Source organism: Sus scrofa, chromosome 9, assembly GCF_000003025.6.
Source record: "Sus scrofa isolate TJ Tabasco breed Duroc chromosome 9, Sscrofa11.1, whole genome shotgun sequence".
NCBI classification, from domain to species: Eukaryota; Metazoa; Chordata; class Mammalia; order Artiodactyla; family Suidae; genus Sus; species Sus scrofa.
In genome coordinates this window covers 110,620,104-110,635,558 of record NC_010451.4, presented here as the reverse complement: position 1 = coordinate 110,635,558, position 15,455 = coordinate 110,620,104, and the positions used below count along the sequence as shown (strand labels likewise).

The 15,455-nt window shown below is 36.8% G+C and overlaps 1 protein-coding gene across 1 annotated transcript in view; it reads left to right on the top strand.

The window, feature by feature from the left end:
- The window catches only part of CNTNAP2 (contactin associated protein-like 2), a 2,040,635-nt gene that overhangs the window by 1,145,586 nt on the left and 879,594 nt on the right, over nt 1–15,455 (top strand). The window contains 1 exon segment of the mRNA XM_021102606.1: nt 8,877–9,048. Coding sequence (XP_020958265.1) covers nt 8,877–9,048 — 172 coding nt within the window.

Sequence of the window (15,455 nt, the reverse complement as noted above, 5' to 3'; positions counted from 1 at the left end):
TCTGTTTATTGTTCATAAATAAGTTAATTCATGTCATATTTTAGATTCCACATCTAATTCCACATATAAAATTACACATAATTTTTTTTAGTATTATTATTTTTATTATAAAAGCCTTAGTTCTTGTTTTGTCCCTTCCAATGAAAAAGAATGTGTCTTCATTGGCCCAAGTCTGCAGGAAGCCTGGCACAGGAACGGAGGAAGTGGGTTGGGTGTCTGAGTCTCCATCTCCTCCTGTCTGAGATTATCAGCCCTTGGTGAAGTGCACCTCAGGAGCACCCTGCTGGAGGGGCCAGGGCACAGCTGTGACTGGACTTCATGTTTAAGTTTCTCCATTCCCACCTTTTGTCCCCTTGTCCTCCTAGCTCTGACTAGCATGGTATGTATGGGGTAGCCCATGTTCTCCATGTTCCAGGTCTCTAGGGTTGTATGTAGGTGGAGCTCTCCCCCCAAGCTTTTTACCTGCTTGACCTATGATATTTGTTTTTCTTTTCCTGACTTACTTCAGTTAGTATGGTAATCTCTAGGCCCATCCATGTTGCTGTAAAAGGCATTATTATTATTATTATTATTATTATTGTTTTATGGCTGAGTATATTCCATTGTGTATATATACCACATCTTTATCCATTCCTCTGTCGATGGACATTTAGGTTGCTTCCATGTCCTAACTATTGTAAATAGTGCTGCAATGAACTTTGAGATGTATGTATCTTTTCAGATTATAGTTTTCTCTGGATATATGCTCAGGGGTGGGATTGCTGAATCATATGGTAGTTCTGTTTTTAGTTTTTTAAGGAACTCCCATACTCTTTTCCATAGTGGCTGCACCAATTTACATTCCCAACAACAGTGACCAAGGATTATCTTTTTCTGCGCCCTCTACAGCATTTGTTATTTGTAGACTTTTTAATAGTGACCATTTTGACTGGTGTAAGTGGTGTCTTATTATTGTTTTGATATGCAATTCTCTAATAATTGGCAATGTTGATCATCTTTTTATGTGCATACTGGCCATCTATACGTCTTCTTTGGAGACATGTCTATTTAAATATTCTGCCCATTTTTAATCATTTGGTTATTTTTTGTTATTGAGTTATATGAGCTGTTACACATGAAATTTCATGCTCTTATTAATGTATGACAGCACTTTTTGTAGATCGCTCTAAATATGTTTTGCATTTGGAAAACAAGAACAGTAGAGGGAAAGAAATTTTTTAAAATCCTATTAATTCATTTTGTCAAATAAATAAAATATTCCTGACTAGGTTGTAACATCATCAGATTAACATTTTTAATGCAGATCACTCAGGCTTCATGCTGGAGATGTATTGGAAGGGGATGGTGGAGAAGGCATAATAGCCTGGGCTCAGATGGTCACGAAGAGACCGATTACTTAAAAAGTAGAAGTGATACAGTGTGATTGTGTGTATAAGGAGCGAGGATGGAGGTTCCAAGGAATATTTTTGGTTGCTTAATATGCAACTTTTTAGGCGAGCAAGTTCAGGTTGACTTTTTGAATGACTTCTGTATAAGGACAATGACAGAATACCAGCTGGGATCAAGAATAATATAGCTTGAATTTTAAACATGAGTGAGACATTGGAATGGAGAAATCCAAGAACCTCTGAATATATCAGTACTGAGCTGAGAAGAAAGACCTGTGATGAAGCTACCATTGGAGACTTACTCATATAACTGATGGTTTAAGCAATGATTTGGGGTAATGCTATCATTGTGGAGAGACTGCTAAGAAAACGGACACAGCCCAGGACAAACTTTGATGAACTCCCTCCCACATATTTATACACTAGGGAAGAGGCAAGAAATCAGTAAATGGAACTGAAATGAAATTGCTAGAAAAGTATAATGAAAATGCAGGACAATGTAATACTGTGTTAGCCAAGGAAAGAGGTGATGTATTCAGGAAAGAGAAAGATCTTTTCAAATTCCTCTAATAGTGCATTTTATTTACTTATTTGGATAAGCATTTTTTAATACATTTATATTCATGTTTCTGAGACTCATGGTCCTAGTGATATTTTAACATTCTTAAGGATAAAAATAGCATGGTTTTGGGTTTTTAATAAAGACAGAATATTGAAAGAATTTAAACCCTTGGAAATAATAGAAATGGTGATGATGATGATGATAATTTCTAGATCTCTTTGGTATATACTATGGGCGTTTTCTAAGCACTTACTTTGAAGTTATGTTCTTACTAATTCTTCACAACAACCTCCTGTGCTATAGATTATAATTTTGCCTGTCTCATAGATAAACAAGAAACAGAGCATTTAATGAATGGGAGAAAATGATAGAGGCAAAATTTTTAGGATTCTGCAGACATGGCCAAAAAATTATAGCAAAAAGACCCAACTTGGGATCACATGTCACACCCTGTTTTCCTGCCTTTTCAGTCTCTATCAATTTAAATTAGAACCTCAATAACTGAAGTTGTGGCCTTTAACAACCTTCTCATTCCTGAAGATCTTCTCAGTTTGAGTCTGTCTGCTATTCTCTCAATATTGGACCTCAGATATGCACTGAGGACAGAAGTACCAGCAGGAGACATTATATTCTTCTCATTGCAACTTTTCAGGTGTCCCACAGTGTCAGTGTGTCCCATTACTGGTGATTATAATTTTAATCATTTGATTACAAAGATGGCTGCCAGGTTCCTTTACTATAAAATAATACTTTCCCCTTTGAAATTAATTAATATGTTTGTAAGGAGACACTTTGAGACTGTTCATCATCCAAATTTTACCCACTCATTTGAACATCAATTAATGTTTCTTGCCTGAGTTAATTACTACAATGATGGCTGCCAAATGGTAACTTTCTAATTCCAGCATGTCTTTTACATTTGCTAGTACGGAAATATTTTTCTATTTATTTATGCATTTTTATGTATGGGGATTCATGGATCCTTATGATATTCAATGAAGTATATATATAAATTAATTTCCTCTTACCCTCTTTTTCCCTCCCTCCCTTCCTCCCTTTCCTCCTTCCTCCCTCCCTTCCTCCCTCTCCTCCTTCCTTCTTTCTATACCCCAAATATCTTGTTCAAGCTCAAATTACTTATTTTGTTTTCAAATTTTCAAGATTGGAGCAGTAGACATTCACTTCAGACTGGCTCCTGTATCATTTTGACATGATCCCATTATTCGTTGAGCAGTTCTTTACTTTCCTATGTAGGAAAAGGTTCCAGGCTCAGAATTCCTGCTATGGCACAGTGGGTTAAGACTCTGGCTGCAGCAGCTTGGGTTGCTGCAGAGGTGCAGGTTGGACCCATCACCATGTAATGCACCAATGTTGCTGCAGCTGTGGCTGAGTTTGGAGTCATTCCCTGGCCCAGGAGCTTCCATATACTTAGAGTGTAGCCATAAAACAAACAAACAAACAAAAGCTTCCAGACTCATATTGTGCTTTCTGTGACTCAGCTCCAGGATCAGCTACTTCTTCAAGGAGTTCTGGTTTTATTCAGTAGAGGAACTAAGATGTCAATGATAAGGGGACTCATTGCTTCTGGATATAACCCTGCTTCAGAGCATCTTCAGTGGGTAGTAGGAACCACCTGTACATTGAGCATATACATAATTTCATCTATATTTATTTCTATACGTATCTCTATATACTTAAAACTACAAGTGCACACTGTTAGATTAAATTCCAAGCCTATCCCATATGGTCTATTCAAGATCTCCCACTTTTGATTTGCATTCTGTATTCCTGACAATGAGAACCTGGCTACCATTATTTTAATATATTTATTTACTCACTCAACATGAACTGTAGTCAGTCTCCCAGCCATGCCAGGTAGGCATGTGCTTGGCTGTCCTTATTGCAGATATCAGCCACTAGTTAACTCAATCCCGGATCACTTTAATAAACTACTTGTTTGGACTCCAACCCCGACCATGATGGACTATTTAAGGAGATTTGGTAAACAGCAGAGATTAATAGACATTTTGTGTAATATTCTAAATTTATATTCAAAGGGAGATGCTAAATGGGTTTTAGCATCTTTACAGCATTCCACCAGCCTTTCTCAACCTTCCAAACTTCCCAACTTTATTTTTATTTTTTAATTACTCAATTTTATTATATTTATAGTTGTACAACAACCATCATAACCAAATTGTAAAGTGTAAACTTCCCAACTTTAAAATAAGTGGAGGAATCTTGGATGCATGTAGTTTGAGACATGTAGTATGTTCAGCTCTGTTGCCTATTGTTTGCTTTTTTGTCCCATCAAGTTACCATTATAATTTACAACAACTTAGATTGGCATTTTAATGTCAAAACAAATAGCGTGTTTTTCACTAATGTATATCTGAATTCATTTTAAAACCTTGAAAACACATATGTTGTTTGTTATTCCAACAAGAAAAGATACTGAAAGGATTTCATATCAGGTATTAAGTTTTTATGTGTCAAGCGTTGAAATGAGATCTCAAACATTCCAGGAAGGCAATATAATTATAGTGACCAAGTTTACTGATAGATGTAATTGAGAATGACATGATTACAATTCACTGTGGGTGTTGCCACATATTGTCTGGCCATAGACCCCAATAACAACTCATGTATAAACATTGCATTTTTATTTCAGACTCATAGATATAGTAAACATAAAGCTCTAAGTCAAAACAAATAATAGTTTACTTTTTTATTGTATATGATTATTATATTAACATGGCAAATTTTAATTGAGTTTAACCCTCTATCCATTTTATACTTTAAAATCCCAGGTGCAAATTTTTATCTCCAAATAATACTGCTACTAATCTGTTAAGTACATTAAATTCTAAGCTTTAGAGTAATCATTAAAAGTACCACAGACACTATTCACTATTACACTAAGATTTTTTTAGAAAAATTATATTTTTACTTAAAGGGAAGAAATACAGAGAATAAATAATATGTTCTCCTCTATTTCAAGGGGAGGGGGAGGTTAGAGCACCAAGAACTTCTACATTGGAGACTCAGCATCTTTAACACATTGCTAGCTGTAAGGGAGTTGTCAACATTCTACTAGTATACAGTTCTCTTAAAAATTTGTGGGCTTCCTATGAATGTTATTCACCTTTACTCCTACTACACAAAAGCTATATCCACAATTTAATAGATAAACTCTTTTTACATTGGATTTCTTCCAACAGGCTAAGGGGAAATATCCTTAAGATTATTAGAATCCTTATTGTTTAACTCACAGCTTCTGTAAGATATACCACTAAGCTGCCTAGGGATTATTTTGTCTGCATGAATGGTTCTTGGACGCACCATCTAACGCATTTTGGAGATCTTAACGTGGTTTTAATAGTCACACCTCAGTGTCATCTTTAGATCATGCCTGGTAGTTGAAATTTGCCTTGTAGTGTTATCTTAATTTTTGCATTTTCAGCATCTGGAGAGACTGAATTTGAGAGACTATTTTATTTTCAAATCCACCAAGTTCTGGCTGCCTCATATTTAACAAATTTTCTTTAGTTTTTCTCTCTTCTTTTCCCCTTTTCCTATAAACAGAAATAAGACACCAGAATATTCTGCCTGGAAATGTCCTTAGCTGGACTATGCAATTCATTAAGAATAATGTTTCCCTTTCCAGATCATCACAGGGTTGCTAAACTTTCTACTGCAACACAGCAAGAACCCAGTTTTCTTCCGTTTCCATTGACACTCTATCCCCACCTTCCTTTCAGCCATTACTGACAACCTCTTCTAGACCCATGAGGTTTCATGGCTACATTTTAATGGATATGTAATAGTTTGTACTATATATTCTCCTAAAATGTATCTCATATAGAAAAATGGAAGGGCTTGACAATTTCAAACTCCAAAATTCATCATGGCCAAACAATGTTGTTATGAGTGACTGATGAAGTCTTACTTTATGAACTTAATTAGACCCATTCTGTAGTGATCTGGGTATTATGCAGCTTTGAGAGGATCTTGTTCTTACAGTGGATCTACTCATTTTGGAATACTTCAAAGTGTGGATATTTAGAGGCTCTCACGTATTTAAAAAACAGAATCAAATGATCGTCTTGTTAAGAATAGTCAATAAAGCTACAGCTGGATGTTTTCTCTGTGCTAAGTTTAGGCATCAAACTCCATTCAGTTTTGTCTTGATTAGACAGATTGAAAATCATATGTATGCACACAGCTATTCTAAATAGACCACTTAGCTAAGATCAGCAATTTTGGAGGGGAGTAAGTCAATGCAAATGAAAAAGAAAAAGTGACTTAAAAAATACAGACAAAATATATACCATATGTCTGACATTGAAATAGAGCTTATATTTATTTTTTAAGTCAAGAAATTAATTTAAGGATAATCCTATTTTCATATAGTACTGTTTTGAGGGAAAATGATTATATATAACTTTGATTAATTGCTAAAGGGGATTCGATTGGTAATTATTAGATTTTTTTCCATTTGCTCTTAAGTGCTTTATTTCAGTGATAGTATCATAGCATGCATTTTAAAAATTTAAAAATCAATTTTAAGCAAATTTAAGTTTATCGGCTTTATTCATTATTAATTTCATTTATAATGATATCAGGTTCATGAATGGTGAGTTTAGGATTCAGTGACACCAGTTTATTGGCAGTAAAGCAACACTAGGAGGGTATCTTACATATACCATATGTGTCTACATTTAAATATAGACGTATATATTTAATATATAGAGATACTATCTGTTTTTATTAATGCTACTATCTTTACCTTTTAAAAACAAAACACACACATATATGTTTGAGAGTGAGCATGTGTACATGCATATCTTTTAGCATTTCCGAATTGGCAGGTGATGTTAAATATTGCAAGCCATTAATAAAGGGAGGGGTGTTCCTACTGCTCTAAACTGCTATTACTAGACAAACAGAATAGGACATCAAAAAAAAAAAATCACTTAAGGAGTTCCTGTCATGGTGCAGTGGTTAACGAATCGAACTGGGAACCATGAGGTTGCCGGTTCAATCGCTGGCCTTGCTTAGTGGATAAAGCATCCGGCGTTGCCATGAGCTGTGGTCCAGGTCGCAGACGCTGCTCGGATCCCAGGTTGCTGTGGCTCTGGCATAGGCCAGTGGCTACAGCTCCGATTCGACCCCTAGCCTGGGAACCTCCATATGCTGCAGGTAGTGAGCCTAGAAAAGGCAAAAAAAAAAAAAAAAAAAAAGAAAAAAAAAGTCATTTAATGTTCACTTTTTTTTTTTGTCTTTTTGCCATTTCTTGGGCCACTCCCACAGCATATGGAGGTTCCCAGGCTAGGGGTCAAATCGGAGCTGTAGCCACCGGCCTACGCCAGAGCCACAGCAACACGGGATCCGAGCCACGTCTGCAACCTACACCACAGCTCACGGCAACGCCGGATCCTTAACCCACTGAGCAAGGGCAGGGACCGAACCTGCAACCTCATGGTTCCTAGTCAGATTCGTTAACCACTGCACCACGACGGGAACTCAAGATTGTTATTGAAAATTTTCTTTTATCCAATTAATGGCACATCTTAGTACCAATCATTTCTGTATAATTTTTATTTGCTCTAGATATAATACTAGATTGAAAAGAATGTATGGATAACTTGAGTTTTCAAGCAGATGGATTATTACAGTGTGAATTTTTATGTTGGGTGAATTTGGTTTGGAGAACAATACAAAAAGTAGACACTTTGGGGACTTATGGAGATATTTAATGGGATGAATAAGTTTCATTCCATATGGCATACAGATCTATGCATAATAAGAATTATGGTTTTCCTTTGAAAATAGCAATTGATTTGTGGGTTTTTTTAGTGTTATTTTACAATAAAATTTTTAAGATCTGATCTCAAACTTAACCAATGTATGTTCTATTCCCTAATAGAACCAGTAATATTTACTTTCTTTTTTGTTTTGTTTTGTTATTTTAAATATTAGTTTCATTTCTTATCATTTATGCTCCCTATACCATGTAGGTATCTTGTATGAGATGGATAGTCAGAGCAGGGAATGGAGTTCCCACTGTGGCTCAGCGGTTTAAGAACCCAACATAGTGTCTGTGAGGATGCGGGTTTGATCCCTGGCCTCGCTCAGTGCGTGGAGGATCTGGCATTGCCTCATGCTGTGGAGTGGATCATAGATGTAGCTTGGATTGGGCATTACCATGGCTGTGGCTAGGCCTCAGCTGTAGATCGATTCAACCCCTGGCCTGGAAACTTCCATATGCTGCAGGTGTAGCTCTTTAAAAAAAAAAGAGAGAGAGAGCAAGGTATCTGGCCCTTATGACTAAATTTATCTCTCATCACATTTATTTGGGTTTTATAAATTGAGAAATCATTGGTAATGCAAATTTCTCTTTGGATTGAGTTAGCTATTAATCCATAAAAGAAATCCACCTCAAATGATAATAGTTAAATTTAGCTTCTTGGTATCTGAATAACAGGCCTCTGGGAAATTAAGAAAGTAGAAATAAATATTGAAAATATAACAGGAAGTTTATGTTTGGGTAGTTGGGAAAGGTCTAAAATTTTATGTCCTGATCTCTGAAGACAGAATCAGGTGAGGAAGTATAGCAGTGAGCAGACAGTGAGCAGTGAGCACAGAGCTATTAGAGTGAAAAAGAAGATGTCAAAAAAGAAAATATGAAGGATGATAGACTCCAGAGACAAACCTTCACCTATGTTCAACCCTTATATCTCCCCCTGAAATAATACCTTTTTCTCAAAAAGACTTCATTCTTCCACGTTGAATATGACATCAGCAAGGATCAACAAAACGCAATAGTTGGGTACGATGGCTGTGGTCGGGGAAAATACCCCAAGGAGTTTAAGTGAATCGTGCTGTACACAGAATTTAACATTCCCATTTTTTCCCTCTCACAGGTTATCTGAACCAGATGAGTAACTCAAGTCACTCTGTCCTTCAGCCTTCATTCCAAGGATGCATGCAGCTCATTCAAGTGGATGATCAGCTTGTAAATTTATATGAAGTGGCACAAAGGAGGCCAGGAAGTTTTGCAAATGTCAGCATTGACATGTGTGCCATCATAGACAGGTAAATGGTAATTTTCATTCTATCTCAGGTTGTTCAAACTTTGAAAATTCGTGTTTTTGTTGTAGGACGTGGGAAACACCCTAACACACAGCCCTATTAAGGGGTAAGGCGGGAGAAGTCAATTATCATGCCTAGGATGTATGTTTATGATATTAACAGGACATAGTTCTATATGACAGAACAATCTGTGATGTCACGTTAATCTATTTAACTGCCCTTGGTGACTGTGAGCCCTTTATGCAAGTATTTTTGCAAGCAACAGCTGGGAAAGGAACTCAGTTTACTTTTAGTTTGGCTTCCAGTGCCCACAAGCAGAAGTATCCCTCTTCTCCTTGTCCTGGTCATGACTTATTCTCAGTATATTGTCCCCTCTAAAGCCCCCTCTTGAAGGAAAAGAAACATTAAAAAGATTTGGTGGGTAGTACAGAGATTTACTAAGTAGAATGCTTAATGTACTTGAGCCTTTTTACAGAAGAGACATACCAAAACTAATCTTCAGTAGTTTTTTGAAATCTGGGGAGAAGTGTTTTTATAAAAACTTAACTTGAGGGGGTTCCTGTCATGGCTCAGTGGTAATGAACCCAACTAGGATCCATGAGGATGCAGGTTTGATTCCTGGCCTCTTGGTAGGTTAAGGATCTGGTGTTGCTGTGAGCTCTGGTATAGGTTGCAGATGCAGCTTGAAGAATGCAGTTAAATGAGTGTTTGTGTGGCTATGGTGTGGGCCAGCAGCTGTATCTCAAATTTGACCCCTAGTCTGGGAACTTCCATATGCCTTGGGTGCATCCCTAAAAAGGAAAACAAAACAAAACAAAAAACTTACTTGACCTCTCACATGGTGGAAAGAAACAACTTTTGTATGAAATTTAACAGCATTATTTAAACTACTTTAACATACTTCTAAAGACTTCCTTTTATTTCAACATGGAAAAATTTAATTTTGAGATGTTTTGCCTACAAACTACATTTTAACATAAGTTGAATGGTAACCTGCTGAATTTAGGTTCTATCCTATTTTCAGATCTTTTATGAGAGGGCAATTTTATTCTGAAAAATAATGTTACTAATTTTATATTTTGGGAAGATGAAATTTCTCTAAGTCTCAGTCTGCCCCCTATAATGTACAGACCTTAAGTCTCTAATAATCTTAATTCATTGAAGAGAAGATCCTTGGGAAAGTTATCCGTAGACATATAATGAAACTTAAAAATATATAAAATCATCTATAATAAAATAAACTTACTTCCATATAATCTTAATACAGTAGTAGTCATATTAATGTTAAATTACAGTTTATGATGTCTGTAGGATGTAACTTTTTAAAGCTTTAATAAGTTTATAGTAAGACAGAGCATAGTTCTTATTTTTATTACATATATGCAAATACAGGTCCCTATAGTCTAAGCAGTTTATAGTTAAAGAGAACAGCAGTTTTAATAGAAGTATACTCCTAATTTTTGAACCATCAATAATGTACTAGCTATTATTTCTGCCTAAAGCAAGTGGTGGCAATAATCAGAAAAACTGAGAGATGAATGTTTTAAGATCATATATTCTGATGTTAGACATGTACCCATAAATTTTAATAATAGTTTTTCATTCAAGAAGATTTTCCTTCTTAGTAATAGTTAGACAGTATACCGGGATATTTTAGTACCTTGTCCATTTTCCATGTCAGTAGCTTTAATGATACAACAATTTCTCTCAATAATACCCAGGTTAGTTCATCCAGTTTTTGTAAATTGACTAGATTTTATGGTGATGTTGCTGTTTTGCTTCAAACAGCATATTTCCTGGGCATTATATTTAAATTGTTTGCTACTGAAAAAGTTCAGGAAAGATGCTGAGATTTTATCATTTTACTCCTGTGGAGAGATGAAGAGTTAAATGAATGAGACTTTCATGAATGAGGAGAGTGGAGGACAGCACTCCTGGTGGTGAGAACACAAGAGACAATGCAGAATAAGGAATGCAAACTTCAATTTTTGGCAGGTACAGGGATTTCAAAATATTTTTTTGCCAAAATGGTATCATCCCATTGTCTGTGTTGCAAGTGTCTTCTGTGTGATACATGGAGGAATATAACTTTATTTATGCTCTGTGATGATAACCTGGAAGAGTAGCTACAGAGAAGTAGCCACCTCTGACACTTCGCGAATTTCCTAAACTCACTATGAAACCCATTTTCTTCCTTATCTTTTTTTTTTTGAGGGAAATGACTTTTTTTGAGATTTAATTGTTATGTAACATTGTATTAATTCCAGGTGGACAACATAATGATTTGATATTTGTAAATATTGTGAAATAATCACCAGGACAATGACTTGTGTACATTAATTACCAACATGTGAAAGAGCAGATTCCTTTACTCACCTAAGTGAATTTGCCAAGTTCAAAATCTTAATCTTTGAAGTATTGTACTTTTGCATGTATGATCCAGGACTATATTCAACTTATTCAAACCACTGGGGCTCACTGATGATTTCACCCTTACACATGTCTTTGCATATGAAAGGACCAGTGACAACCTGTCCTCAGACATAACTGAGATAAGTCTTTAATGATACATCCATGGCTCATCTTTGGTTTGATTTTTTTATCCCTTGCTAACTAAACTTTGCAGCTGCCCAATCTCTACCATTTTATTTTCAAACTCCCTGAGTCTCCCTAAGCAAGCCAACACTGACTCTTTCTTATTTTATCCTTTCCAATTTCAGCTTAATTGATTTGAGAGCTATTTTTGAAAAGAGAAAGGGAGGGTGGTAAGTGAAAACCTAGGGTAAAAATAGCAAATCATAGGTGTGATTTTTATAAAATGGATATTATAGGGGCAGCTGTAACAATTTTATGAGTAGAATTTGGGTAAAAAGTTTGGGGATGGTGATTCTAAAGGAGTTTTGCTCTGTGTCTTCCTGGAATAGCCTATGATTTGAACTTCTCTTTATTTCTTTGTGTGCATTTATATGTGCCCTGTTTTGTTTATTTGTTTGTTTTCTGAATGAGGCATTTAATCAAGGAAAGAGTAAGCATGCCAAGCTACAAGATTATTCTTTCAGTAGTATTTTCTGAATGTATCCATGGTGCCAGGCACAATCCTAGGCACTTAGGATAAATCATTGAACAAAACAGAGATTTTTAAACTTGTGTAACTCACATTCTGTGGGAAGAGAAGGAAGGACAAATATGATAAATAAATATAGTAAGTTAGATGGAATAAGTGAGAAGAAAGAAAAAAAGTAGAGCATATCAAGAAGGATAGCATTTTAGGAGATTAAGATGTCAGAGTTAAATAGGTCAGTCAGAGTTAGCCTCTTTGTAAAGGTAATATTAGTTCAAGACCTGAAAGAGGTAATAGAATTCATAAATTTAGGGAAAGAGCATTACAAGCAGAGAGAATAGATAAAGAAACAGTGCTGCCTAGCATCACATAGATTCAGCAAGGGGTCAGGATAGCAAGTTTAGAAGGACAAGGAGCAGATCTGCAGGAGAGGAGCTAGAGCAATCCAAGAGGCCAGTTCCTGGAGAACTGCAGGTAACTGTAAGGATTTGAAGGCTAATTCTGGCTGTGGGAGGAAGGAGCCAATTGTAGTGGGAGATGCTGGTGGCCTAAGACCCTGGTGTTAACACAAGAGGTAGTGTGATGTGGTCAATTCTGAATACACTGAGAAGGGCGAGTCAGTAGGATTTCTTAGTGGATTCGATTTGAGGAGGAAGAGAGGAACTAGGGATAAACTGAAATGATTTGGTAACAGATGGAAGGAAAGAGTTACCATCTCCTCAAATGTAAGGCTAGTGGTAGACAAAATTAGTCACAGGATAGAGAGAAAAAACTCAGGGAATTTAGAGTTGGGCAGGAGTTGACAGGTTTATTAGACATCTCAGTGGACATGTCGAGAAGGCTCTTGGATATATGTATCTAGCAAGCACACATCAACAGATTATACCAGGAGATGTGTCTGCCAAAATCATTGTGTTTATCAGTTGAAGGCCTCTGGTTTCTTCAGCTGTATTTCATAAGCAGCCGTAGAGCTGGAAGGGGAGAGGGTGAATAGTAGGCTGGAAGCCTCTTCTGACATCAGAAGCCTGTGGCTTTACCCTTTGAGTGAGACCTTGCTCTTATGGAGGAAGATCTTTATCAAGCCCTCAGTTGCTAGAATATTCTCTGAAAACAGTAAGATATTTAGCAGATAGTCAATCTCCTTGTTTCTCCTTGCATCAGTACCATCTTTTTTGCTCCTAGCGCCCTCACACTGGTGGTTCCTTTTGGCAAACATCTTCAGGCACCGGACTCAACTCCTGTCCTCAACCCACTTTTCTTTATCCTCTTTCTAGGTGTGAAAATCTGAGACAAAAGCCCACAGAAACACTCCTATAATTAAAGTTAGGTGTGTTCACTTCCTTTTGCAAAGGAGAACCAAAACAGAACCAAGGGACTTCTCAGAGGGAGGTGGGAGAGGAAGGGAGTGAGGAAAGGGTACTGGAGGGTCAGAGTGAGTCCTGGGAGGGTCCTAGCAGATACAGGTCAAAATTTGTAAACTAGGAGCATTGGTGCAACAGACTGTGGAACTTGTAAATTCCTGTGGGGCTATTGTTTAATTCGTTTATCTGTCACTCTGATCCAGGACATATGGAATGAAGAACCTGGTGTTAAAATATTTTGAGCTGAAGTAGGTGGTGTTCATGGCTGGCTTGGCAAAATTTGTCTGTTTTTTGTTTTTTGCTAGTTGTGACTTGTATATCAATCCTAAGATCACCCTTATAGCTTAGCTGCCAGAGAGAGATTTTTTTTTTCTTTGTCATCCACAGGAGTGGTGATATAACACAGTCCTGGCTAATGAGAGGTAAGCAGAAGTCAGCTAAGGTGTTCTGGGGAAGCTTTTATTTTTTCTGATGCTGATGTCACCCCTTCCACTCCACTGGCTTTGTTCAAATGCAGACACCATGCCTGGAGCTGTATGATCAAGAAAATCTGGTTTCAGTGAAATAGAATCAGCAACAGCCTTACTCCTTTTTGTGTGTGTGTGTGGGGGGGAAGCAATCCTTGTTAATTTAAGTCACTATGAGTCAAATATTTTTCTTGGAGCTGAAAGCACCTGTCCTTTCTCTAGCATTCATGTCTAAAATCAACTGATACCATCTTTTTACCAGAACACACAGGAACAAATTCCTAATTATGGAGATGGCTCTGAGAGAAAAGATGGTATATTTATTTCAGAATACATTAAATTGCAGTTGTGCCCTAGAGATTGGAATTTGGGATTAAATGGCTCTTCAGAGGCCAAAGAAAATTCATATTTTTAGTCAGCATCTGGTAGAAAAACTGGTAAAAGTGGTTCATTAGAATTAGAAACTTCTTTACCTTTCCTATTACCTCCCTTATAAATGTATTAGGAAACAAAACCAGTAAATGTTTGGATAGCACAGAGAGCAGAAAAAGAAGAGTAATCCTCCCGGCTTAACTATAGCCCACAAAATTACCCCCTGAGAAATTGTGAATAGACTAGATCCTATTTCTGAGTTAGTAATTAAGTCTTCTGTTTTATTTTTGGATGGAAGTGCATAATTGCAGACCCAGTTTTTATTTTTTAATTCAGTGCTTTCTTTTCAAGAACATGTACCCAGTTTGTTTGATTTTATTTTTTTTCCTTGAAAGGAAAGAATAAGTATAAGATTGTTTCCAAGAGCATTTAAGTGAAGGTTGGATAGAGACCATGTGCAATGCCTCAAAACTAAGCTAATGCTGCTGGAAAGGTGAACCACAAATAAGTAGATTAATACTAACAGCAAACAAGTAGATTCAGAAGGACGACATGACTTTTTATAAAAGCAAATTTAAAATTTACAGTCCTGAGATGAAGAACATGCAAGATTTTTTTTTCTAAGATTGATCTTCACTAGCTCCTAAGCTCTTATTTCTAATCAATAGTAGGAAAAAAATTTTTTTGATCATATATATTTGAGTACCCCAATATATATAGTTATATATACATAGGATTCAAACTTCATCAAAGGTCAAGTTCCCAGTGAGGGCTACTGTCCTGTTTATTTCATGTTTTCTCCTTGACTCCTCCAGCATAACTCTTGGATCAGGCCCAGCTAATGTGTGTAACATCATCTGAGGAGTGGCTTCTACTCCACACACTCTACCCAGGTTCCTTCTGGGCTCCCCCAAGGGTCCCCTGCCTGCTTGGTCTTCAGGAGTCAGCCTCTGTTTCAGCTGCCCACTGTGCTGGCAATTCTTTCTACTGGCCTTGGGATGCTGGGCTCAGGTTTTGGGGTCTGGGTAAGGAGGTAACTTATCCCAGTTTGCTTTTAGGACTGCAGACACTACCTGGAGAAACACCTCTGTTCTGGTAAACCAGGATGGTTGGACAGCCAAGATCTGTGTGCTTTCCTGGTACAGATCT